Raw genomic sequence first — 25227 nt, forward strand, 5'->3', positions numbered from 1 at the left:
CCAGTATTTCTTATTTAATTTAAATGCATATTTGTGGCTTCAGATACAACAATAATTACAACAAGCAAAAATAGTAACTTTGGAAAAGTGTGTGAGGGTTGGGGAGAGACAGACAATATATATTTATTATGATTATTCATCCTGTTTCTAGAGTAGGTAACTGTAAGTTTAGGAAGGATACACTGTGTTTTTTCATACATAGCAAATAGCTTGAGTCCCTGCTGCATGTGCAAACGGGAATGCAACCCTTACTGTGAAGTTGCATCAAGTGTTTCTGAGTAGTTGATGTTCATCTATGCTGAGCCCTGAGGCAAGCGGGCTACATTACCAATACCAAGCCAATTTCATGACCTGAGTTTTTATTTTCTTATCAGTAAATGGTGTGGAGCTGGGTTCTAATTTGCTGGGCTGAGAAACTGTGTGTGTGTAGCAGGAGGGCTATGAGCAGTGCTGGCCAAAGGTCAGTCTAAGCCCACATCTTACTACATACTACATGTGTGCCATGGTTGTCTCTTCTCATAGGTCTTTCCCTTAGAACGAAGTAACAAAACCACAAGGTGATTATCTCTTAGGAAAGAAACTATTTTAATTTGATTCATCAGAAGTAAATAGGTATAATAATTTTGGGGGAGGGTGTAGGAGTTTTCTTCGTTTGTATCTGAGGTAGTTAATGGGCTAAATGTATGCCATGGAGGCCAGATAATGGTGGGAACCTTAGGGACAGCTGTAATGACATCATTATGAGTTGGAGGTGATGACAATGGTGATGAAAATAATAGCACAGTAACAAAATGATACTTCATCACTTATGAGATCTCACTTATTGGCTAAGGTGCCCCTCTCCCTGGGGATGGTTGTAGGCCCTGCAGGTAGATGTTTGCATAAAAAAAGAGTAAGTGCCATGGCTAAATGGGTGAAGAATGCCTTTTTCCCCCCACAGTGTACAGCCACCCTCTGCTGAAACTGCTTCAGCTTCAGTGCTTTCATATTAGTGGCTAGGCCCCTGTGGGATTGGACCTTCCTCCCCATCATGATTCAGCACCCTGGTCCCTTCCTGAGCTGGAAAGTAGCATAAGTCACAGAGCAGCAAAATGAAAAATCTTTCTCTCATGTAAAATAAGGCTGGCAACAGAGGTGAGGGTGGCAGTCTTTCAATCTTCTCTATCACCCCCCTGCTTCCCATTGCTTCCTGAGCAGGCAGGACAGGAACGCAGAGCAATGAAAGGAAGAGTCATCTGGTGGGATTGTTGGGATCCCTCCACCCCTGCAGCTAGCCACAGATCTTTGCAGCAACAGCTGTGCTTCTCCAGATTACTCTAGGGGGAATATTAGCATCCTCTAATAACTCCATCAGACTTACTGAGGGATTTGTTTTATTAATTTGAAGGCTGGGTACAGCAAATAGATTAGAGTCCCGGCCGATTTCTAGGCTTTAGCAGCCCTTTCTTTGCTTAATTATCACTTCTTCCATCTCTCTAACTCTTTCCATGTTAACACCGTGTTTTCTTTGTATTGCAATTTACTGAGCACTGTATGGAACATATACAAGACCAACAACATTGGCTTCCTCAGGATCTAAGAACCGCTTCAGATTTTGCCCCTACTCATTTTCAGATATTAGTCACCCTTCTCCAACTCATAATAGCAAGAACAACAAAGCACATCTGTATTTTTCCCCCGGGGGAGAGGAGCGGAGAAGGCACCAGGAATGACAAGTGTCAGTCAACTATACATTTAGTCCCTTAAAAGGTATCATAAAAAAACCCTTGCCTCTTATACATTTTCTGTATCATCATATCTACAGCACTTTGCATCTACTATTCAGTCAGTTGGTGCATTGAGGGAAGGTGTTCAGATACCATGATCATGGTGTGATATGAAAACATGAATAGGAAGGTCCTTGATCCCTAATATCTTATACTGTTGGGGCTCAGTTCTGCCGGGTTAAAGAGAGGCTGATGGTGCTCAGCTCTTGACAGGCCCTAAACAGGAGAAGTAATACCATTCTTATACCTGGAGTACATTGGGTAGAGGTCTAGTCTTTGTGTTTGTATCAGCATGACAGACAATGCAGATCATAGGAAACACCATGGGCCAAATATTCTGGATACAGCAGAAAGGTAAAGGAGGCCACAGCTAAATCAGCTTTAGCTTCTTGATATTTGGGCTAGTTCACTTTAGAGAAGGCATGGAGCTTCTCTAATATATGCCATTTGGAAATGACCACAGTAGAAAAATCTGCTAGTTGGGGGTTATTACCTTCCCTCCACAAATAGTCCTTCCAGCCCTGTATGCTTCCAGCACACCTGCTTTTCTGGGGATGAAAAGAGGTGTTGAGGTTGGGGTAAGAGCTGGTGTTGTTAGCTAAGGACCTCTTGGTATGGGAGAATGTTTTGGGTGATCTACCCAGTTTCTGCCTCGTTCCACTGATGGGATGATGCAGAAGGACCTAATCTCTGGAGAGAAATTGGCCTCTATTTCTCTAACACCTGTTTTGTGATTTGCCTCAGGCTTACAAGAGCCTAGGGTGAGGAGTAGCCATTGACCTGTCATACCAATTGGTTTAACATTGTTAGAGTCAGGGCTAGAGAGAAGACTGGCCTTTTGGAAAGCCAACTTCAGCTGTAGGCATACAGTGGTGGTACAGCTATTTGTAAGAACTTAAAGTTTAGCTCCAATTATTTATTGAAGAGCTTGGTGGAAGGCTGTCCTGAGGAGGTAGCTGAATGAAGGGTGGGAGAGACTGGTGTTTCCAGGAACAGGAGGTTGCATGGGAGAAAATGAATGGGAGATGTTAACGAAGTGGCACAGACAAAGAAGAAGGGTATAGACCTGAAGATTTTAGAAGGCTCTAGTTTCCTGTTCCATCCAAACTGGGATTCACTGGGGGGAAGATGAAAACATCTCTTTCTCCCAACTACTAGAGACCATCCATCAAACCCAAACCTATCTTCTTTTAGGCTCTGCTTTGCCTACAGCATATGAAAGTTTTGGTAAGAATAGTCCCAGCAGTGTGAATGTTACCTCAGCTGAAATACTTCAGGTATTGGTGTAATGTGATGCAGTCTCTTCCCCCGCCTTTAGTTAGGTGGCTTTTGGAAATGTGGCAGAGGGTGTGTGTTACTTCTAGCAAATGTGATGAACACCTTGTTTGGAGAGGTATGCTTGGATGTAGGATTGGATGGCAAATAGCAGCGTCTATGGAGAGGACTTTTTGAGGGGACATTTCTGTGGTGCCCGTTACCATAGTATTCAAGCCATTTTATGAGTTACTCCCCTTTTCTTGTGATATAACATCTGAGCTATGCTTAGAGAATTCCCTTTTCATAGGGGCTATAGCTTACCATGGTTTTGCATCCAGAACTCTCAGTACCCACTTGGATTTAGGGTAGTGGATGGCCCTGATGAGGTCTTATATGTGCTTAGGGATAAGAACCAAAGGAAAAGAGGAGTTGGTGTCTAAATTTAAGCTCAGTAAACCACAGAGCAATTGCCAGCTTAAAATGGACAGGGATACTGCTAGGCTGACTTGTCCAGAGACTACCTGTGTTTCAAATTTGATGTCTGACAAGAAAACACAGATTTATTCCAATTCCTTCAGTGGCCAGGCTGACTTGGGTTGTTCTGTAAGTTCCTTGCTGATGGACAGGCTTACTGATGTGTTTGCACCTGTACTTTAATATCCTCGTTGCATGGACTGACCAATGTAAACGACCCGAGGCTGAAGCTGAAACTGAAATCTGGTCTTGCTGCCACATCCTTCAATGCCACTGCTTGGCAGTGGCACCCAATCCTCCTAGCTGGAACTAGTGATGTGGTCTTTAATAAGTAGAGCCTGGCGGTGCGCAGCTGGCTGTGCAGAGAGTTGAGGAGGAAATCAGTGAAATGGTAGGAGGGTCAAGTATCCATTTCTCTGGGTATCCAGTGGCATCTAAAAAAACAAAACAAAAACAGAAGCCAGCTTTATCCTGCTTTGGTCAGTTGATGGACACAGGAGGTTTAAGTGCAGCTCAGCAGCTTGTCTGGAGGGCACCAAGTAATTAAATTTCACTCGTTGAGATTGGATTTTTGTTACTCGTGTGCTACAGGACAATCGGTTTTCTTCCAGCCCCATGGCCAGAGTTCTAGAGTGTGTGTGTGTCTGTGCATGTTTGTCAGAGTGAGCTGTAGAGGGTGACAATTCCTCCAGTTTCCTTTAAAAAGCCATGAAATCAGTGAGCAGCTTTATCTAATAATAGTAATGATAGGGAGTTAATTAAATAGATTATTGCAAATTCACTTTCTCTAAGGTTTTTTCCCTCCTGCTTTTACTGTTACTTGGGTTAAAGGGTTCTACACGTTGTTTCTTGAAAGCAGGAGGTATGGTTAATCCCTTTAAGCCACATTATTGTGAAAACTCTCTTGAAGGCCCAGGAAGTCATAATGAATTTATTGCTACATAGAGATGTCACAGTTGCTAGTTATAGCATATACCATACTTATATGGGCAACTTAATTGCTGGCAAGGAAAAAGTTCAGGTCTTTACTATTTGAGATGAAGGAAAATCTAATTCTCTAAAATGGTTAGGATTTACAGCAGTGACTCTCAACCATGGTGCCACAGCACCCTGGGGTGCCTTGAAATCCTTTTAAGAGTACCACGGGGTGCCCATGCAGTGTTAGCACTTTTAAGTGTGCAAGAATGATTCACAAGATAAATCCAGAGATTTCCAATGGCAGACAAGTGTCAATGTGATATCTTTTATTAGACCATCTAAATAGTTGGAAAAATTGTTCTTTATAAGCTTTTGGGTACAAATGCCCTTCTTCAGGGAAAGGGAGGTGACTCTCCCTCTGCCTGAAAAAGAGTGTTTGTACCTGAAAGCTTGCAAAGAACAATTTTCCCACTAATTAGTTGATCTAATAAAAGATATCACATTGATCCAAAGAACCTTGTCTGCCTATGTCCTTAGACCAACATGGGTATAACCAACACTCCCAAGATTTCACATGGGAATTCTGAGTGTTAAAAACACTCTGACTTTTGGTCGTATGGAGTTTTTTTTTGTTCGCAAAAGTATTGCTCTCTTACTTTTCTGTAGTCAAAGAACAAATGAAAATTAAGAGCTGGCATTGTCTGAGGGGTGCCTTGAGTTTAATGAGGGGTACCTTGAGTCTGGAAAGGTTGAAAACTACTGATTTATGGCCTCACTCCAACCCTACAGAGTGACATGCTTACACAAGAATAAGCAGGTTTAATGCTCTTCTCAGCAGAGGGCACTGTCATGAATGATACATTCAGACTGCTCAGCACCTTAAATTAAAGGTGATGGAAGCAGAAGAAGGGTGGGAAAGAGCAATGTACATCAGACCTCATTCAGATGAAATTTAAATCTATGTTGCTGACTGCCAGCCGTCATTAAAAATCCCACCTCACTTTTAGCAAAGGCAGATGAAGCTAATCTCAGAGTCAAGACAAATTACAGAAGGGTTCCATTCTGCCTTTCTAAATTGCCCTTACTCATCTAGCTGTATAAAATATACTTCATATCCCAAATTATTGTGTAGCATTGCTGCAAACTGTTAAACTGTTGCTGTGTTGCACCTCAGCCCCTGCTCCATTTCAGTACTTGATGAGTGATTCTTATAATCACAATGAATAAAGTGCTTTGGGAGCCCAATTATTAACTATTTGCCCAGGCCTGTAAATGTATGCAGTGCTATAAAATGTCCAAGTGCGTAGCTACTCCCAAGACATTAAAGCCTAAGAGATCCTTCCTGATGAAAGACAAAACAGAAATATTATCAATTCTAATCAATGTACTTTGTATGTATGTTACCACTTTTTCCTGGGTAGCATCAGGACTGTACAACACTGATGGGAGAAAAAAGTGCTTCATTAGCTCAGTTATTAAGGACCTGGGTATTTGAAATGGGAGGATAAATCTATGTATGCTGTAATCATGAAGTTCCCAGTGACTGTGGCATTCAGCATAGTAACAGCCATCGTATTCCCTGGTAGCATTGGCAAATTTATCCTAGTTGAACTCCATTGAAATCAATGGAAAAGCACTAGAGGTAAATATGGTCCTGATGTTTGGGGAGGAGATGCTGAACAAACATACGGAATGAAATCTTGACCCTGTTGAAGTCAATGGAAAAAATCCTTTTGCCTTAATGGAGCCAAAATGTCAATGTAAGCAACATGGATTTTCTATTGTGGGCACAGACAACAATCCCAAGATTTTTGGCCTGAGAGCTCAGAATAAATGCTGTCGCAGAGCTCAGCTAAACACAGACTGAACCCATTTGTGGATATTTAAATACTAACTTTCATCAGTGACCCATAGTTGGATTTGAACTGTGAGGAGTAATGTGAGAGATCTATGCTACTTTGCAACCTTTCTTCCCACTGCATCAGTAATGTTGCCCAATGTGTTAGGACAGAAAGGGAACAACCTGTCAGGTCCACTTGGACATGCAGGGTTAAGGTGGCAGCATGATATTGCCCATATTAGAGCCTTGGGTCTAACACCTTGACACAGAAAAAGTGCGACTTCAGTCATCTAAATTTTCGGTTTGTCCTTCTAATCCAAAATATGCATCAGTAGCAAGTTAAAAGGAAATGCACCCACTTCTGAATTGCCAGTATCACCTTCTGCAACACCCTGGAGATTCCTTGATGATGGCTTAGCCTAGACCTGCTTAGCATATATCTTTTCAAGTCACATCCCAGGCAGCTGTCACTGCATCAGTCTAGTCCCTTGATTGATATACTTTCATCTATATCTTAGCAGGGGGGCAGTCAGCCAATCAGATTGCGTAACTGAAAGTCCTGACCAGGTGAGCCTCGGGCACTGGAATTATGTCTATATATTTCCACTATGTTTGCAGTGCGTCGAGGGGCAAGGCAGGTTTCAGTCTTATTTTTTTAATGAGTACGGAGTAATTATTCTTCAGAATACACTTATTTTATGCCTGAATTTAGGATCTCTTTTTGGTAGGCATCACCTTGAACAATTTCCTTCTTTGTTTCACAACCTCTGCTCTCTTCCCCCCCATAATACTTGAATTGCTCCCCAAACCTCTCCACTGGTTGTAATACAAAGCCAGAGTAATCTGAGAACCCTGTAGGTGTACGTTGGAGGGCTCAGGTGATTTGTAATATGAGACAGACGCATTCAATTTTAAGTCACTTGTTCCCATTCAGCCCAAGTTGTTCCCTTCTGATGGCTGTTTGGTGACTTGTGTGAAATGAGTCGATGGGTCTCAGTCTAGCTGTGAGAAGACAGGTGTCTGCAGCACGTCAGAAAAGACAAGGACTGTATGAGCCATGGCAACAGGACTTCCTCTTCTGAAATGGGTCTCTCTGACTCAGGGTTGAGGTCTGCTGGCAGCGCTGGTGTATCTGGAAGCCCTGTTAAGCTGCTTTCTAATCTGTACCTGTTCTTTGCTCTCCACAGCTCTCAAATCTGCATCATTCACTGGTGCTAAATTTCATATAAAAAAAATATAAAATACCTCAGACATTCTGACTGCAGACACTAGTATAACAGAATTGGCTTTATTCCTCCCTATCCCCTTCATCCTCCTATTTCCTTTCTTGCCCCACCCAGATGGCTGGGGCTGCACCTGACAAAGGCAGCAACCCCGCTGGTCTGTCTTTCAACTGAGCTATTAGCATCAAAGAACAAAAGCAAACAGCACCGGCTTGCAGCTCAGCCATCTACAAAGGCGCAATTAATGGGCCCTTGTGTACAGGATCAAGCAAACCCTGCCTGGACTTTTGTTGACAGACAAACCTTCTTTTGTTTGAAGTGCCCTGAACCAGAGGAAATGGATAAACCTCCAGCCACATGGGACAGAGTCCTGTGGTCACTGGGCTTTTCTGTTGTGGGCTCTGTCTTTTCCATTTTCAATGGGACAGGGCTTTGCCTCCTTGCTCTCAGTGGTAGGAGACATGGGTGAGGGGAAGACAAGCTTGTGTTGAAGAAGGAGGGAGAAGTGAAAGTACTGTTCTTTTAAAACCAAATGAAATAAAAAGGTCTTTAAGACACGGCCTGTCACACATTAGATATCAAAATGGACATAGGTCCTTAAGCTTGGGTCTTATTCCACATGGCTTCAGTCCCAGAAAAACTGTTAATGTGACTATGTTTGTAATATGCCATCATCTTTGCTTTAAGAGTAAGTCATGAAAATCAGTAGCAGGGAGGCCCATTTGCCTTTTGTGTTAATGTGTTTTCAGGGACTCAAGCAGAATGGAGTAGGACCACACTGTCAGGGTGAAGTTACATGTTACATTTACTAAACCTGTGGAACATTAAGCACTCTTTAAGTTACCACATGCTGTTAGTCGCATGTTATTATTTCTTGCCTGCACAACTCTGATTTGCCACTAGAGGGTTAACGAGCAGGGGCATTGCTAGGGGCTGGGATACCTGGGAGGAGCGCAGGGCTGGGAGCAATGCATCATGGGATGCTGGAGAACAGTAAATTGCTCATTTTATCTCCATAAAGCAAATTTAACTTACTTGAAGAAATAGGTAGCACAGGTCCAGAGTTAACTCTTGCCTGAAGTGGCATAACCTTGAGATACTCAAAGGGTATTTAGCATGAATGAATGAGCTTCACCATGCAGACTGCTGGGTTTTAAGTGCTTAGTGTGGTCTGAGTGTAAGGTGTACATTTCTCCCTTGGCCACTTAGAGGCCAAAAGGTAAAACAGGATCTGGCCCTTGGCCTCTAGGTTCTGAGCACAATGACAGAATGTCTCAAAGTGAGAAGGACACAAGATGATGCAAAACAATTCTTAAAATGTCATCTTCACCTTCGTCCCTTCTTCCTGACACTGAAGGGCCTCTTCCAAATGCTGAGCCACATGCAGTATGAGGCAGTCCTTGGGTGCTGAGCTTAATATACTGGCTTATTACTAGTGAGTCCGCTTGTTGAAGATTGTCTACTTTGCAGATATGAGCTGTACAGCAGCAATTCTAATTATATATCACAACTGAGCTGCACAGTCATTGGTGTGGTATCACAGGGTTTCTTGTGAGGGCTGGCAGGCTGCATGTGAACATCTTTCGTTTTTACATAGAAAGTAACTGTTTTACACATTTTAAAACTAAATAAAATAACTTATGTAAAATAAAATCTAAGCAGTTTCACTGATTAAAAACTAGCATTTGCCAATAAATACCACATGGGGGGGTGTCTGCAACACTCTCCCTTTGCAGTTAGAATAGGAAATTCCTCTAGTGACTGTGGGGTGCTACCAAATCAATATTACAGAGGTCTTGCTGTGGAGTAAATGTTTGAATTTTTAATGCATCTTCTCTCTGTGGAATGATAAGGCCTTTCTAAAATGCTGGCCAGGAATGAGGGTTCGGGGAGGAAATAGGTTAGGTAGGAGGACAAGCCCTAGGCAAGCAGCACTGGTAAACCAATGTGTAACTTGTGATTCGTAAACCAAGGTCCCCTTGCTGACTGCTCCTTCTGATCACATTTGTAGCTTGATGTATTTGGAGACCACACTTTGGTGATGCTCATTGCTCCCTGTGTTCGCAGCTTCATGTCCTGTTTAATTAATATGCAGTTAAATAAGCACTGTTCCAAAAAGTGGCAATCAGCCTAGTGCCCCTTCTCTTTTTACTTCATATGTTTTATTCTTGTTCTCTTTTCCAATCCCATACTCCACTTAGGCCCATACACAGAATCTGGTAATATCAAACTTGGAGAACCCAACCAAAATTGAGCTCACAGATGCCATTCTCAGGACAGTACAATGTTGGCTATAACAAAATCTGCTGCCATGTCAGCCAGTCCTTGTGGCTGTTCATGTATTTGAACAGCTGGTTTGGGATGAAGTTCATGAGAGGAAGAGAACTTGGAACTGGATTTTTGTGCCTGCCTGAAATGAACTCATGATGCAGCTCTTGAATCATCAGCAGTAACTGTGATACCTTACACTACTCTAACCTCTTTCACTCCTGAAAGCTACAGTTATCTTCCTAGATTACCACCGATTTCCTCTCACAATCTCCCAGCTCAGATCACCCCGGTGTCTCCTGCAGTACACTCTCCCTGCACTCAGATCAAGGTTCTCTCTGCACGTATGCCCTTGTCTTTGATTTCTCTCCCTGCCACACTCTATGCTCTGTTCCGTACAAGTGACTTTTCCCACTTCTCCCTAGTGACCTTTCAGGACCAACTGTCTCCTCTTGCTTCTCTGTCAACAGCTTAAACTAACTCACCCTTCTATATTAAAAAGGGCATGTCAAAATACTGGGTCCTGCTTGCGTACTGATGGGTTCAGTTAGGATGTGTAACCTAAGCAATGTAAATGGTTTGATCTGGGTCTGCATTCCTTCCCTTCTTTGTGTTGCCGTCTTTGGATTATTGGCTCTTCAGGCTAGAACAGTTTGATGTGTCTCTCACGTGCCATGTATGGTGATTCTCAAAGGATCCCAAAGACGGTTTGAAATTGCTGAATGAAGAACAATGTCTCCTGGGATCATGTACTGCCTACTAATGAAATCCAGGTACCTTATGGATGGCACATGGCGGTCACAACATTTTGCAACATCCCAACAGTTTAGGAGAGGGGGTGGAGAAAAGAGAAGCTGACAGAAAGTGGAGGGTTTGTCTGGGGGAAGAATCAATTATTCAGATTTTGCATTATGCCAAGGCACCCAGCATAGCACACTCCCAGTCCTGTGGGAGAAATGCCGTGGAAGCTTGAACCACCACAGGTGGTTAACATCATATCTGAAAGATGGTCATCCTAGCAGCACAGCTTCTCTATCCCCACACAGGCGCCTGGGCTTAGGATATAAATAGACATCTCTTTTTGTGCTACCATAACAACTTTTATGATGGCACAAAGAGAAAGCAAACAGGTGTTCATGCCATTTGTCACACCACAAATGCCAAAATTTGTGGCCCAGAAAAAAGGTGGTAATAGTTTCTGCCTCTTTATTGCAGCAGACATTTGTTAGCTTTATGATGCAAGGGTGCAGGCAGCCTGGAGCTTCCCATGCTCTCCAGCTGCCCCTGGCAGGCACTACTGGGGCTTGTGGGGCCTGATCTTGTGCACCTCAGGAATTTCTACACAGGATTGGGCTCCTCAGGTCCCGGAAGTGACTGTCCAGCTTTCACCTCTTACAGAGATGTGCCCTGGGGAATCTCCAGGGTGCATCTCTGTAAGCAGGGAAAGCTGAAGTTTTCTGCTTGCTGAGATGTATCCTGGGGAATCTTCAGTGAACATCCGTCAGTGGGGAATCCTGGCCTTCCCTGCTTACGGAGATGTGGCCAGAAGTTTCCCCAAGGCACATCTCTGCAAACAGGGAATGTATTGTCCTGTGTTTGGCAGGATCAGGCCCCTGCCCAATGCAGGACAATTGGCAACATGTGTCACCCATTGAAGTGAATCAGTTGTCCTGGGACACATCCTGGAACAACTGATCTGCTTCATTTGGTGACATCTATTTGTACCTTTAGGTACAGGCTTGCAGGGAAGGCTGCCACATGTTGATCATCAGCACTACTTTCTGAAGCACTCTGAATTTCCTTGGAAGAGTCTACTCCCATCCAAATAGTGATTTCAACTCGACCGTACTTAGCTGAGGAGTTTTAAGAGGTTCACCTTAATAGTTTTATGACAGCAGTAATTGGGTAGAATGGGACTAAACTAGAGATAGTAAAAAAAAAAAAGGGGAAAGAAATTGGAATCTCTTTATTGTTGTGTTCACTGGACTTCATGGGCTCTGTACCAAAGTGGACATTGTGGTTCCTACGGTGTACCTGTGCTGTGATTGATACAACCATTTACAGTTCCCTGTTCCTCTCCTTTTTATTGGACTAATTTGTGGGATTAATGTGATTGATGGGCAGAGTGGTCTTGTGCCATAAGGAGGGACGAATATTGAATGGCATTTGGTCTGAATCCAGCATCTTGGGAAGAGCCAACTTGCTCACACACTGTGCTGTCTGCAATGAAGGACGGTCCCTTGGAACAATGGGCAGGTGGAGTGAAAAGGGACAGGCTTTCTCCTAGGCCTTTGGGACTGTTCAGAGCCCTGCAACTGGTCATAAATTCAAGTGACTTCTCTTCAAGAGGAGCGGGTTCCTTTCCATTTTCTGAAAATTTGTTTGAATTTATGTGAAGTACAAAGCCTGCTGCAGACTCATGGGGTTGGTTGGTTTGTTCGTTTGCATTTGTGCTTGAAGAGACACAGAATATTCTAACTAATATTCTTGCAGGAACAAGTGTGGCTTCATTCTATCTGATTCCAGAAGCTCTCTCTCCGGACAGATATGACAGTGGATTTCATTTTTACATGCACAGTGGAGGGGGAGCCAAACCCTTTTCCCTTGCATGGGTGGGCACTTGGCTGTGGATGGATGGCCTTCAAACCTACTTCTGGTTTTGCATGAAATTGATTTCCATGCAAGGATGCTGAGTTGCTGTGTGGTGTTTCTAATGCTTTTCTCTCTTTTCTCTTTTCTTTTTCTCCCTCTTTTTTCCCCTTCCCCCCCTTCTGCTTCCCATGAAAACACCTCAACAGATGTCAATCATATTCCAGGTGAGTGTCATATTTGCTGAGCTAAAAGATCACTGTTTGGGGGGCGGGGGTGCAGTGAGAGTGGGTAGGAATCTGTGACTGTGAAGAGGGAATATTCATAATGGGAACTGGAGGACTGGATTGCAAGGCCTTTAAATCAAGGCACCCTCCATAGCTATTCCATTGTAAGATCCACTTTGGAGGACAAAACGGTGTTGATCAGTTAAAGGGACACTGTCAAGATAAAAAAAAAGTCACATTCCTTTAAAAATATATTGTTGTCCAATCAGAGACTGCTTATTATATTATTGCCATTTTGTACAGTTTGTTGACTGAGTGATTGATTTTTACCTTCATGTGGTTTGGGATTCTGAAATTAGACCAGTTAGTTTCAATTGTCAGTGGGAGTCTGCTCCATGTGTTAGTCCCAGAGCCAAAAGCTGTTATGTGAAGATTTCCATTAACATGCACATAGGCTGTTTTTCTTTTTTTCTAAATGAAAACACGGTGGGAACAGTTCTCGTCAGACTGTGGGTTGTAAGCTCCTTTAAAAAAATTAGTAGAAAATTCACTTTGTCTATAATGTGTGAATGAATCAGTTGAAAGAGAAAACGCAGTGTTTAGGGGCTGGGATTTATTTTTTGGTGGGGTTGCCCCATGGAAATGTTCAGCTGCAGAGAACTCCAATTCTCATTTATTTCCCAGCTCACTTGTCTATTGCTGCCAAAGGATATTGATCCAAAGCCTGAAGTGCCTTGCTCCATAGTCCCATTCTGCTGCTACTACAGGCAAGAGCCCTGATTTTGACCTCACACCCAAATGCGCCATTGGTTTACTGGCTTCTGTTTGTGTCAGCAGACTCAAAATGAGAGTCCAGCCCTAGTCTGGCCATTGACTTGAATGGAGCCAGTACCTTGGGTGGCTGCTAAGGGAGTCTGTTCTTTCCAACTAAGCTCCCTTTAACTCATGGTGCCAAGACTGGACCTGAACATTCTTCCTCGTACTCTTTTGTTCTTTTTCAACCATTGAATAATTAGAGTTTGCAGTCACTTTTTCAAGCCAGTTAGTGGCTTGGATAAATTCTGCTGTCTTTTAGTCTTTATAAACCATTCATTAGTACCCTACAGACTACTCTCAATGGTACCCTATTTACTGACAAAAAGCACCCGGTATTTTGCAGATGTCTGTACAAAAAAGGTGTCTTCATACATGGCAAGTGCATATTAGAAGCTTGAAACAAGCCTCGTGGCAAATATAGCTCTTTGGCATGCCACAGAATGCATCCACTGATGTTAACAGCCAGTTTCCTCAGCAACCAGGAAAAACAGGAGCTAAGGCTTTATCTGCCCTAGGAAGTCAGGTGTGTTGGGACTTGCATGGAAGGAGTTATAGCCCTCTCCACTGTGTACTGAAGCCATCTGTGCCCATGGCTGTGAAGGAAGATTGAAACTTAGTGACATCGGCTCACTGCAGATTGGCCTTTTCACATACTGGTGATAACATTCTGCACTGCGAATGACTGCTGCCTTGCAAAGCAACAGTTTCCGCTTTGGCTTGAGTAGACTAGAGTACAGCCAGATAGGATAGGTCCAGACAATAGTAACATGGCAACAAGATCAGAGCCACACTGTTACTGCTGTGTGTGGCCTGGAGAACGGAGGAAGTATTCGCACCCACAGGGCAAAGTGCTGTTTACTCTGTAGGTCTCCATGTACTCTTTAATTGGGCTCCCCTGTCCCATAGCCCCCTCTCATTTGTGGATGGTCTCACAATGGGCTCATGCAAGGAGGCATGCATACTCTCCTTCCCCCTGCTCTCATGATCTTAATCCCAGAATTGCTTTTACACACTCTCGCATACATTCTTCTCATCACTCTTTCTAGAAGGCTTGCACATTTGTATTCTCATTCAGATATGTGCCTGGCCCCTATATTTTGAACTCTGGTACATATCTGCTCCCAGATGGGATCATGTGCTTAGAGCTTCTTGAATGAATATTGTAATCTTTGTGGATGTTGTTATTGTTCATGTCATCATGACCCAATAAGAGTCATGGATTGATATACATCCAAGAGTGGATTGATATACATGACTATCTTGAAAAAATGAAGCCCCACACTGCACTAACATTGCTGCTCAGAACTGGGCACCCTTCAAACAGAACAGGTTTCCTTGCACACAATAAGGGAAGATGCAGATCTTTGGTTTCTGTGTGTCTGGCCATGCCTGGAGCTTTCTTACTACTGGATGATCCAGCCAATCAGGATTCAGAGATTGGAGCCCAGGGCCCCTGCCAAGCAGCCATTTTAACCATTCACTGTTTGCAAGACAAATTGGGGATTTTATGAGCTAATGTAACTATTTACCCACAGGCAGCAGAAGGGCTGTAAAGGACCCATTGATTAATTGATTAATTTGACTTGTTGAATAGACTGGCTAGAACTAATTCCCCAGTAAAACAAGATCTTTCTGAATGGCTTCTTGCTGGCTGCAATGAAGTTCATACTTCCTGGATTTCTCTTTAGCAGAGGCCCTACCAGGTGCAGGGAAATCTTACTTAAAGAAAACAGTGACATTGCTTTAAACACGAAATGTGTGTTTTTATAAGGTCTCCTCGCTATGAAGGGGGAGTCCTTTTGGAACAATGGCTAGCTTGACACACTGCACAAGTGAAATGAGTTTGTCAGGTTTTAGCTTGGTTCATAAGTAGGTATTTCATTCAGTTCACCAAAAAAAAGGGTCAGACGCTGGCTCACCTTCACAATGCACTTAGAGATCCTTGGATGAATAGTACGATGTCATGGATGGTGTTATTAGGTTTTGATGGTGTGAACACTAATGGTGACTTGACAGTGCATAGCCGGCTGTCTTGCAAGAATAGGGACCCTGTCTTTCTGTTAGTCTCCTCTGCATTATAGTCATTGCATCCCCTGTACTTCCTGCTTTTTGCCAGTAGTCTGTGAGCCTTGAAAGAATAGAATAAATTGTCAAGAACAGGCTAATTGAAAAGAAGATCTGGCAAGGTGCTTCCTCCTATGAGAATATCTGAAGGATAGATGGGTGTCATGTTTGATTAAGGGGATTGATGTTATTGTGCAGGTTAGATCTGCACCCATTACCTCCTCTTCTTTGGGTGAAAGACCTACTTGGACCTCCCTAGGGAAGATGCTCTGGGCCTGTTTACAGTTTATAGTGACAGCCTTGCAGCCATTTCTCACAGCTTTGCAGCTGATTAGAGTCTGCATTTAAATGAATAAGTGTGACCTTGTGGAAATGCCCTAGGTATTCTGGGTCCTACGAAAGAATCCAGCTTTGCCTGCATGCAGGGAATAACCACCTCTGGAAGGATACAGGAGTCCTTTAACTGGTGCCAGGATACTGCACCCAGTTTCGCTGGAGGGGAACACCATACTGCTAGCACCACTAGCATTTCAATGAGGTTTCAAGCCATTTGAAGTCCCCTGCTCCCAGAAGGGATGGGACAAGGCTACAGCTTTGAAAAAAATATAAATACCTGTACCCCTAAAGCCACTTGTACACTCATTTTCATTTTAAATGCACATACTTCTGTGCACAGCTGTAAGTCATTTCCATATTTGAATGTACACTCTCTTAGGCAGGCTTGCATGCAAATTGTTAGATGCCCTGATACCAAGTTGTACCTGCTTCTTAGCTTCACACCTGGCCACTCGCACCACATTGTCTCTGTTGCACATGTGTACATTCACTCTTTGTCAGATGCCTTGATACACACACCTCCTCATTTGCAAGCTCCCAAAACACAATCCTCAGCCACTCACGCTTGCACATTGCCTCTTACTGTGTCTGCAGCATCTTGTATACTCATCTACATATGTTCATATGTTCTTACATCCACTTGCCTATGTAGCATTCCTGTAACAAGGATTTGTGATCTGCAGCATTTATTTCCTATTCTTTTTGTCCTTGACCATGGCCCCCTGACAAGGTGCCACTGAACCTGGCTCTGCCTCTGAAACCACAATCCCCAGATGGTGACAAAGCCTAATTCCCACCCTGGGAACATTTAGAAGAGTGTGGGGAGAGAGCAGAAGAGAGGAAATAGCACAGCTGTTGTGTGTAATTGGACTGGAAGTGGGCCTCAGGCTACAATAACTGTGCTAAGTTCCCAGCCGACTGTAGGGCTGGGCCCTATAAGGAGCCTCTTTGCTACTGTGATTATTCTTGATGAATCAAAGAAGAATTACTCTTCCCTGCACCGTGCTGCATCTTTGCCCAGCTATGAAAAATAGCAGCACCATATACATCAGAGGCTGGGAGCTCAGCTTATCTGTGCAGAACTGGCCTGTCCATCAGAAACCTAGACCTGAAAGGAATATTTCACCCTACAGTACATGGTGTCCTCTCCTTCCAGACTGGAGGTCCCTCTCCCATCAGCATCCCGGCCGTATGTCCTACTGAAAGTAATACACTTGTAGTAATGTCTGGGGTGCATGCATTTTTGAAGATGCCCCAAGATCCTAATGGGGTTGTGTCTTGGTCTTTGGGTCTGAAGAGTTACCACATTTCAAGGTGTTTGGGTATGAGAAAGTCTACACTGAAAGCTAGGGAACCTTTTCATCTTTTTGTCATGAGAGGGAAAGGGTGCTAAGGGGATCTAGGGTGAGAGGCAGAGGAAAAAAAGTTTGCTCCCTGTAAAAGTTCACCCATATAGAAAACAGGGAAAGGAAGAGTGGGGGAGTGGATACCTCCTTCTCTGGGGTACACTTCTCCTACACAGCTGCAGCATTTTAGTAGGATCCCTGATTTAGTTGAACTCTCCATCTGACTCCATTATAAAACAGGTATTTTAACATCCTGAAGCAGTGGAGCTTCCAAAAGTACAGTATCCAGGTGTTATACTCACATCACAGTGGACACCTTTATTGATTGACTGGGTCATAGAGAATGAATGGGTCATTCATAGGGGAGTCCCTTGATGGCGCGTGGCAGGTCTGACAGTGGAGAAGCTTGCCCAGCTGCTGCCCAGGATACACTCTTTTTATACTTTCTTTTTATACTTGCAGTGCTTCCAAGTCCAGGGCTGTCAGATTGGCACTGCCATTAAAAGGTGAAAATTAAGGCCTCTGGCCATAATGTAGCAGTTCCACAGCCGTCCCTTTGTTTCAGCCAATATAAAGGAACCAGCCTCCCACAGTAGCATTGGCCCAATAAAACAGGACAAGCTATAATTAACTGGAACAAAAGGACTCCATCTTCCTTCACTGCTTCAATCATTTGTCACTCACAGCTGAATTTGTACCCTCCCCCAGTCCTTTATGTTTAGTAGCTTTCCGTTTTTTCCTTGTTTATGTTCTAAGATTGAAAATGTATCTTTTTAGAAAGGTTTCCATCATTACCTCTTCCACCCTGCAAAGTGCCCCTAGTAAGTCCTTAAACAGGAGGGCCACTATTTAATTACATTGTTCTTTCATGTAATTGTGCTCTGAAGATACTTTTAAAAATGTTCTCCTGCCTTCATAAGAGTCCAATGTCAGCCCCTGGCACTTCGTGCAATTAGCACTATTTAATTTCTCTGCTTTGATAGGGAAAGTGGAATGGGGCACTAAGTTTTTTTTTCAATGTAATACTTAGAAAAGTTATTTTGCAATGTCAAAAAAATTAACCTTTCAGAAATGATTGATTCTGAAGCAGGTTTGAAAAATCCACAGTATCCTCAAGCCAAAATAGGAAATGCCAGTAGCGATAGGCAGAGATCCCTATTAGGACACAATAGAAGCTCAGCTTTTTGGTCAGTATGTCCCAGACCATAGCAATTTTGTCTTCATGTCAAATACAGGCTCCATGCAGGTTGATCTGTGTCAACACACACTCTCTGATGGAAGAAAGTTTAAAGAGGCTTGGGTTCACTGCTTGTTTCAGAGGTATAATTCTTTGCTCTAGAATAGATCATCCATTCAGAAAGATACGGTGGGCTTCCCTCAGGAACAGTGTCCCTTTTCCCCTCAATGTCACTCAGTTCTTGCTTTCAGAAGTAGAGAAACAGTAACTCTTTCAGGTTGGGAATAAGCTTCCTCTGCTAGCTGGTTATTCTATAACTGTGCATTATTGCATTTTTACATACCTCTTTTTTTCTGTAGCATTTCCTACTAGCCCTTGTTGGAGATAGGATAGTGGGCTGTCTCATTCGATTTGTGATGGCAGTGCTGAGATCCAAATACACCGGGGCTTTGGAAAAGTTTGCATTCAGATCCAAATTGTAGCTTAGACATATGTTTGTTCACAAGAAATGAGCGATTCTCTCTGAACTACTGTATTTACTTGAATACAAGATGAGTCCCCCCTCAATTAGCATGGGGAGAATAGCCCCATGGCTTATAATCATATGCAGAAAACCTCACCAAATATGTTGTCTATCATAAAACTGCTTCAAAAAGCAGCATGTGCTCAGTAATGGAAACCAAGTATGAAGGTAATTAAGCAGCCAACACTGAGCATGACTATAAAACGCAGCCCATATTGGGAAAACTTGCTGATGGGAGACTTTTTGTGTGGCCCTTAAAAAAATGGGTGGGTGTTCCCTTCCCAGGGAACTGGCACTGGACCTGGAGGTACTGCAATACCGGGCTGGTACTGGGAGAGCCAGGGGCAGCCCTGACACCCTCCCCTTGGTCAAAAAACAGATTGACTTTTATTAGTAAATGTTTAGGATTGGGAATCCAAAAAAGATGACAAAGCCGGTAGGGAAATACACAATTGCCGGAGCGAGGGACTAACAATAGAGGAATGGGGGTGAGGAGGGTAACGCAACTAGGTTACAGGAGATACAATGTTAGCCATCTAAGCCTGGGGGACAGGGGATGGGGGGAAGGGGAGGGAGGGGGTTCACGACGCTGAGAGAGAAAGGAGATAGATACACACAAACCCATTACAGTGGTCCGCGATGGTGGAGGAAGTGGTTCGAAGGAAGTGTCTCAGTCCATATAGAGTCTCATTGCGGGGGTCCTCTTTGGGTAGAGCAGGGTTGTTAGTGGTTGGAAAATCCTCTCGAAAGTGAAGGTCCATCTGGTGTGGGGAGGGGGGGTGGCGGTTCAGGCGGTCCCCTCTGATCTTACATTTGATCTTAGCCAAAAAGGCCGAGATGCTACTGGGAACCTACCACATATCCTTGTGGTAGGTTAGTGCAGCATGATAACATACATCAGTTCTGGATAAACTAAGTTCATAGGTATTATATGCAAATTGCTACAGCCATGTTTAATTTCAAGGTTATTGTTTTTTAATTCGCTCTTCACTTCCATGTGTTCAGGGAGAGCAGAGTCTGACAAGAGGGGAGAGGGGGAAGGAGCTGTAAGGGGAAATAGCTGGGGGAAGCAGAGAGCAAAGGGTTGTCTGACCCCCCAGATTTATTTTCCCTGCTGTAGCAGTGGGAGGGGGACAAATTCAAGGCAAACTCCAATAATTAGATTATGTACCTGGAAAATTACAACAAATTTATACGTTTTCCTTATATAAAATCTAATTATTGAGTGGGTTGTCAGGGTCATCTTTTCGGGTAAATACAGTAATTTTTCCCTTTTATGTCATTCTCTGTTTGGCTCTTATTTCAATTTAGTCAACTGAATAGACTTTAACAAGCACTAACCTAGAACTGGGACACATACATGAAACAAATATTTCATTGTAATAATGACTAGATATGTGAAAATATGGCATTTGGCACATAGGGGATTATGTGATCCTTTCCCACTTCTACCTTGCCTTAGTTTGCAGCCCTGAGATTTTGCCGCCTAAGACTGCTGAAAGATTTACTGACATTTGTGGATGGTGCCCATATACCACAGTGGTGGCTGCATGGATGCCTAGAGGTCTGGCAAAACCTAGCCTGATTTTTCAGTTTTGCAAATTTCTTGTACTGCTTGTATTAAAACCTTGGGGTATACACATCCTTTTTAGATCTGTTATCATACCACATTGGGGTGACCTTGGTTTTTGTATTCCAAAAATTTGTGACATCTCAAATGTGATGTATTTTGACAAATCTTGAAAATAGGGTAACAGACAATTTGGATCTTTAACAAGAGACTCCGATATCAGTTCAGACTTCTTTCACTGTTGTTTTTAGCATAACTAATAGAGCTCTTTGGTACACATGTAAATAGCAGGTAGGACAAATTTAGGACCCCAGAGCTTGAAGGTCTTGGATATTCATGGTGTATTGGAGAGCACTAGAGATTTCACTCATGTTTTCCTCTAACCTTTATTTGCTTGGAATGAATACCTTCAGGTGAGAGAAATAATTATTTATCTCATATTTGGGTTGGGAATATTTGGCCTTCTGTTTACAAAATAAAGATCTGAGTAAGGCCTATAGATGGACAAACCACAAGAACAAATAAGAAATATTCTCTCCCCTGTAGAACATAAGAAGTACCATACTTAGTCAGACCACTGGTTCCATCTAGCCCAATATCCTGTCTCCAAGATGGATGCTTTAGAGGGAGGGCATTGAACTGGATATATCTAAAGTGCTCTATCCCCTATTCATTACCTCCCTGGCATCTGTCATTATTGGTTTACAGAGGCCAGAGGAAATATCTTCAACTGCTCTGTTCAACAGCTATAAATAACTATTAATCCATGAATTTGTCAAGTTCCCTTTGAACCTGGCTGTGCTGTCTGCCTCTGATGCAGTCTGTCCCAATCTTTTTCCTTCCTGTTAAAAAAAATGCTTCCTTTTGGCCATTAGTTTACAGTGATCTCTGCACTTTTTGTGTCCAGCTGGGACTAAAAGATCAGGTGAAAAATCTAGTATGATAAGCTGTTCCTGTATTTTGAATTTGACCAGAAGCAGAACAGGGCAGAAATTGCTTTAGGGAACCATTTTTATATAATATTTCCAGCCAGGACAATACTAGAATCTAGGCCCATCAAAGTGCTGGAAGGGAGTTCCTTACCAGCTTTTTCTCACTTCAGGTGCCCTGTGCTTTGTGCCAGGCCTGTCAGGTGATCTATCAAGCAGCTCCTAGTCACTGCTTTCCTTTTCTCTGACATAGTGAAGGGCTGAGGAGTCAAGGTCTATATCTTCTCTCTAGATATCATTGTAGATAGTTACATGGCAGCTCTGGTCTATGTGCTTAGATTTTTTGGATGTTCATCTGAACATGACACTTGCCCACTGGTGCTAATGGGTTAAAATGCAGCCAGAAACTTAACACTACTCCCTGATGAAGTCAAATTATAAAATTAGATCATGTCTTCTAATTAAAAAAGGGATATATCCCATTGAAATAAATCTGATTTGGCTATTTATAGTTAAAAAAAAATGCTTTCTAAACCTATCCTGTGTTTGTGATTGTTTTTCTAAATCCACAATAATCTTTAAGAACATTTAGATATTTGCATTCCTTAGACTTTATAGTTATTAATCCCTTTATCTGGCATGGAGTTCTCTGTGGGTGAACATCATCTTGGGCTGATCTGGACTTTCAAATCCTGCACCAGAACAAGGGGAAAAATTACAAAAGATATAAATAAACAAATTCAGACTTATTGTGCTGCTTGTTGAAAAATCATTCTAATAGATTCACTTGGCCTTTTGGTCCCCTTGAAATAACAAACCATTAGTAGCCATGGTTGACGTGCATAATGAATGGAACTAAGTAGGTGTTTGCGGGTTTATGCGTATATTAGCACAGGACTAGCAAGCTGAATCTCCAACATAGACAAGGCTGTTTAGGAGATGGGGAGAAGGTAAGAAGTGAAAGTTCAGAGTAGTTGAGGATCACACGAGATAGGCTTGCTGGGGCCAAATTTAGGCTTAACTATTAAACAGTGTAATTATGCAATTGCATTTGCTGCAAAATTGGTTAATTGCACATGCAAATGGCTGCCTAGACATCTGACTGGCTACTTATATAACCTGGTTACTGGATTTACAGGTGCAATTGTGATTGCATTCACATTTTACAAATGTAGCTGCACAACAAACATGTTTGCAGCTGGGGGTGTTTGTTTCTTTTTCATTGTGGTTGGCAGTAGATTTTGATTTATGCCAAAATGAAGTTAATGGAGCTGGGGTCTACTGTTTCTCACAAGGTAGGGGCAGGTAATTGAAATAATCACTCCTGTCTCATTTCCCCAAATGGATTTGGCCTCTGACCTCTTGCACTGATGGGAGTCTGTACCACCTGCTGCTTCATCCCTGACTAACAGAGGCTAGCATTAGGGTTATTCCCACATTGTCCCTTGGAGACGTATCTCCAATAGTTAATGGCAAAGAACAGAAAATGGATTGGTACTAAAAATAGGCTTCAAGATTTCTTTTCCAATTCCCTCTGAGATCTGCTTCTGATGCTGATCTTCTGGGCTTTAATTAGTAGGTTTGACAGGTGATTATTAACTCCTAAAAATTATCTGTTGAAGCTGCTGCATTCATGAATGAGTACAGCTGTGTGTGTGTATGTGCAGTTAGCACAATTGGCTAATCTAGAACAGTCGTAGCAGTATACTGGCCTCCCTTTCTCTGATCAGCACAAACTTCAGTCCTAAATGACCAGCTCAAGGGGCTACGCCCAGACTTTAGGTTGCCAAGGAGCATGAGTACCATTCCCTAGAAAATTCATATGGCTTTCACTGGAAGCTTATGTAACATGAGTCTAATTAAGCATCCCCTCAGATACATAACTATCCTGGTATGCAGTCTTACAATTGACATCAGATTTTTCTCTACCTGTGATATAAGCTTTCCTTTTTGATCTGGGAAGCAGTGGTGTGTGTGTGCATGATGTTTGATGATATCCATACTTAGCCTGTTGGAAGTATGTGAGCACTAATACCAGGAAGTATTAGATTGCGTAAGTGATTGCTATAAATACATGTGTGTGTGTGTGTGTGTGTGTGTGTGTGTGTGTGTGTGTATATATATATATATATATATATACACACACACACATATATACACACACATCTTTCTCTTTATTTCTTTTGTTCTTTCTTTTTCACTTCCTCTCTCTCTTTCTCAAAGGCCTCTCGCACCTGATGATGGGTGAACAAGGTAAGTCCTTCATCTTTCCTTTTCTTCCTAGTCAATAAATATTGAAGATTATCTGTGTTTCTTTCTGGTTTGGCCTGGCATGCAGAAGACAACTTGGTGTGTGGCACAGGCTAGACTTATCAGTCACACCATGTGCATTTTTCCTTTTTTGACTTTCTGTTATCCATGGCTATTTGCCAAACTGAGACCTCCTTTACTAATGTCCAGGAGAGAGGTTTTTGTGAAGTTGAAGAGAGCCATGGTGCATATAATGGGGTGGGTACAACTGAAAGTAAATGTAAACAGAGGAAAAGAGAAATTTTCCTCTCTTTTATGAATGCCCCCAAGCATTTTCTCTTTTTCTTTCTTCCATTTGAGGCCTTTGGTAATGACTTTTGTCCTTGCTTGGCAAATGCAGCCCTCAATATTTGCTTTTGTATTTTTAAGAGCAAAATTTTTGCAAAAACATGCTAATAGCCCTCATGGCATGATCCTACCTCATTATACGCCTTGAAGAAAATTGCATATAATGGTCTGTACATTCTGCATCTGCAGCTTAAAATATTCAAATATGCATGGAACAAAATGCACTGAAAAATGAACAGGGCTAACCCCAGGATGGGCTACAAATGAGATTTAGGCTTAAATCAGAGTCCATATTTTAATATCTCAGCCTGGCTTTTGTTACGGGCCTATTGATTGTGACAGAATTGGTTCACTGGTCCCACTCTGCGCACTGGACTAGAACAAAGGAACTGGGGAGACAGTTACTGATACAGGGAGAGGGAGAAGAAGAGAGAGCTCTGGTTCTGAGAGGATTTAGCTGAATAAGTATATAGCCAATACATGGAGCATCACTGGAGATGCATCTTTGTCTCACTAATGCAGCTATGAAGTAGTTAATGCAGGGGCAGGCAATTATTTAGGGCAGAGGGCTGCTTACTGAATTTTAGCAAGCCATCAAGGGCCACATGACAGGCAGTCAGGGGCAGATGAATATAAATTTTCCAATTTTTTGGGGGTCCTGTGGGCCAGATAGAATGGCCTGGCAGGCCACATACTGCCCACCCCTGAGTTAATGACTTAGGTGAGGTAGACGCATGGGACCAAACCTGAGGAAGATAGAGCCAGATTCTGGAAAGGATCATTTTAACTGGGGAAAGGGGCATAGTTGCCATGTACCTCATGGAGATTTTAGATATGACTGTTCTTTGTACAGAACAAAGCTCTTACCACACAGTAATGACAGCTGTGGGATATATAGGAAGAAAGATAAAGGCTTTTCTTTTAGCCTGCTCTTCCAGGGTGATAGAGAGATTGGGTCCAGCCTAGATGACAGGAGTCAACTCCCTCGAGTCTTCAGAAAATGTGGGCAAGCTTCGGGGGGCACTTCACTTGCTTTTTGGTCCTATTTACTGCTCAGCTGGCCTTCATGCTCTGAGATATTCATATGCTATTAATAAAGTAAATGAAAGAAATAGTGCCCTTGGCATGTCTTGGTTGCTGGTTTTAAATCAGAAGCCTAAAAGCTGAATATGATAGGAGGTCAAGAGAGGGGAGTGACACTTCTTGGGAATTACCAGTATATCAAACCTTTGTGGCCCCATTTGGTCCCAGTGAGTACATCTACATGTGTGCTTTAACTGTGGAGTTGACTAATTAGCTCCACAGT

The 25227-nt window shown here is 42.7% G+C and overlaps 1 protein-coding gene across 2 annotated transcripts in view; it reads left to right on the plus strand.

The window, feature by feature from the left end:
• NRXN3 (neurexin 3) overlaps positions 1-25227 on the plus strand; it is a 1344032-nt gene that overhangs the window by 22682 nt on the left and 1296123 nt on the right. Inside the window, exons 2-3 of one of the 2 annotated variants that reach the window (XM_090033813.1) lie at positions 12545-12562; positions 23547-23576. The exons of the other annotated variant lie outside the window; for it this stretch is intronic. Coding sequence (XP_089889939.1) covers positions 12545-12562; positions 23547-23576 — 48 coding nt within the window. The remainder of the gene's footprint in view (positions 1-12544; positions 12563-23546; positions 23577-25227) is intronic. 2 annotated transcript variants of the gene reach the window in all.

This window comes from Crocodylus siamensis, chromosome 2 (genome assembly GCF_052110815.1).
Source record: "Crocodylus siamensis isolate JL-2025a chromosome 2, ASM5211081v1, whole genome shotgun sequence".
Lineage (NCBI taxonomy): Eukaryota > Metazoa > Chordata > Crocodylia > Crocodylidae > Crocodylus > Crocodylus siamensis.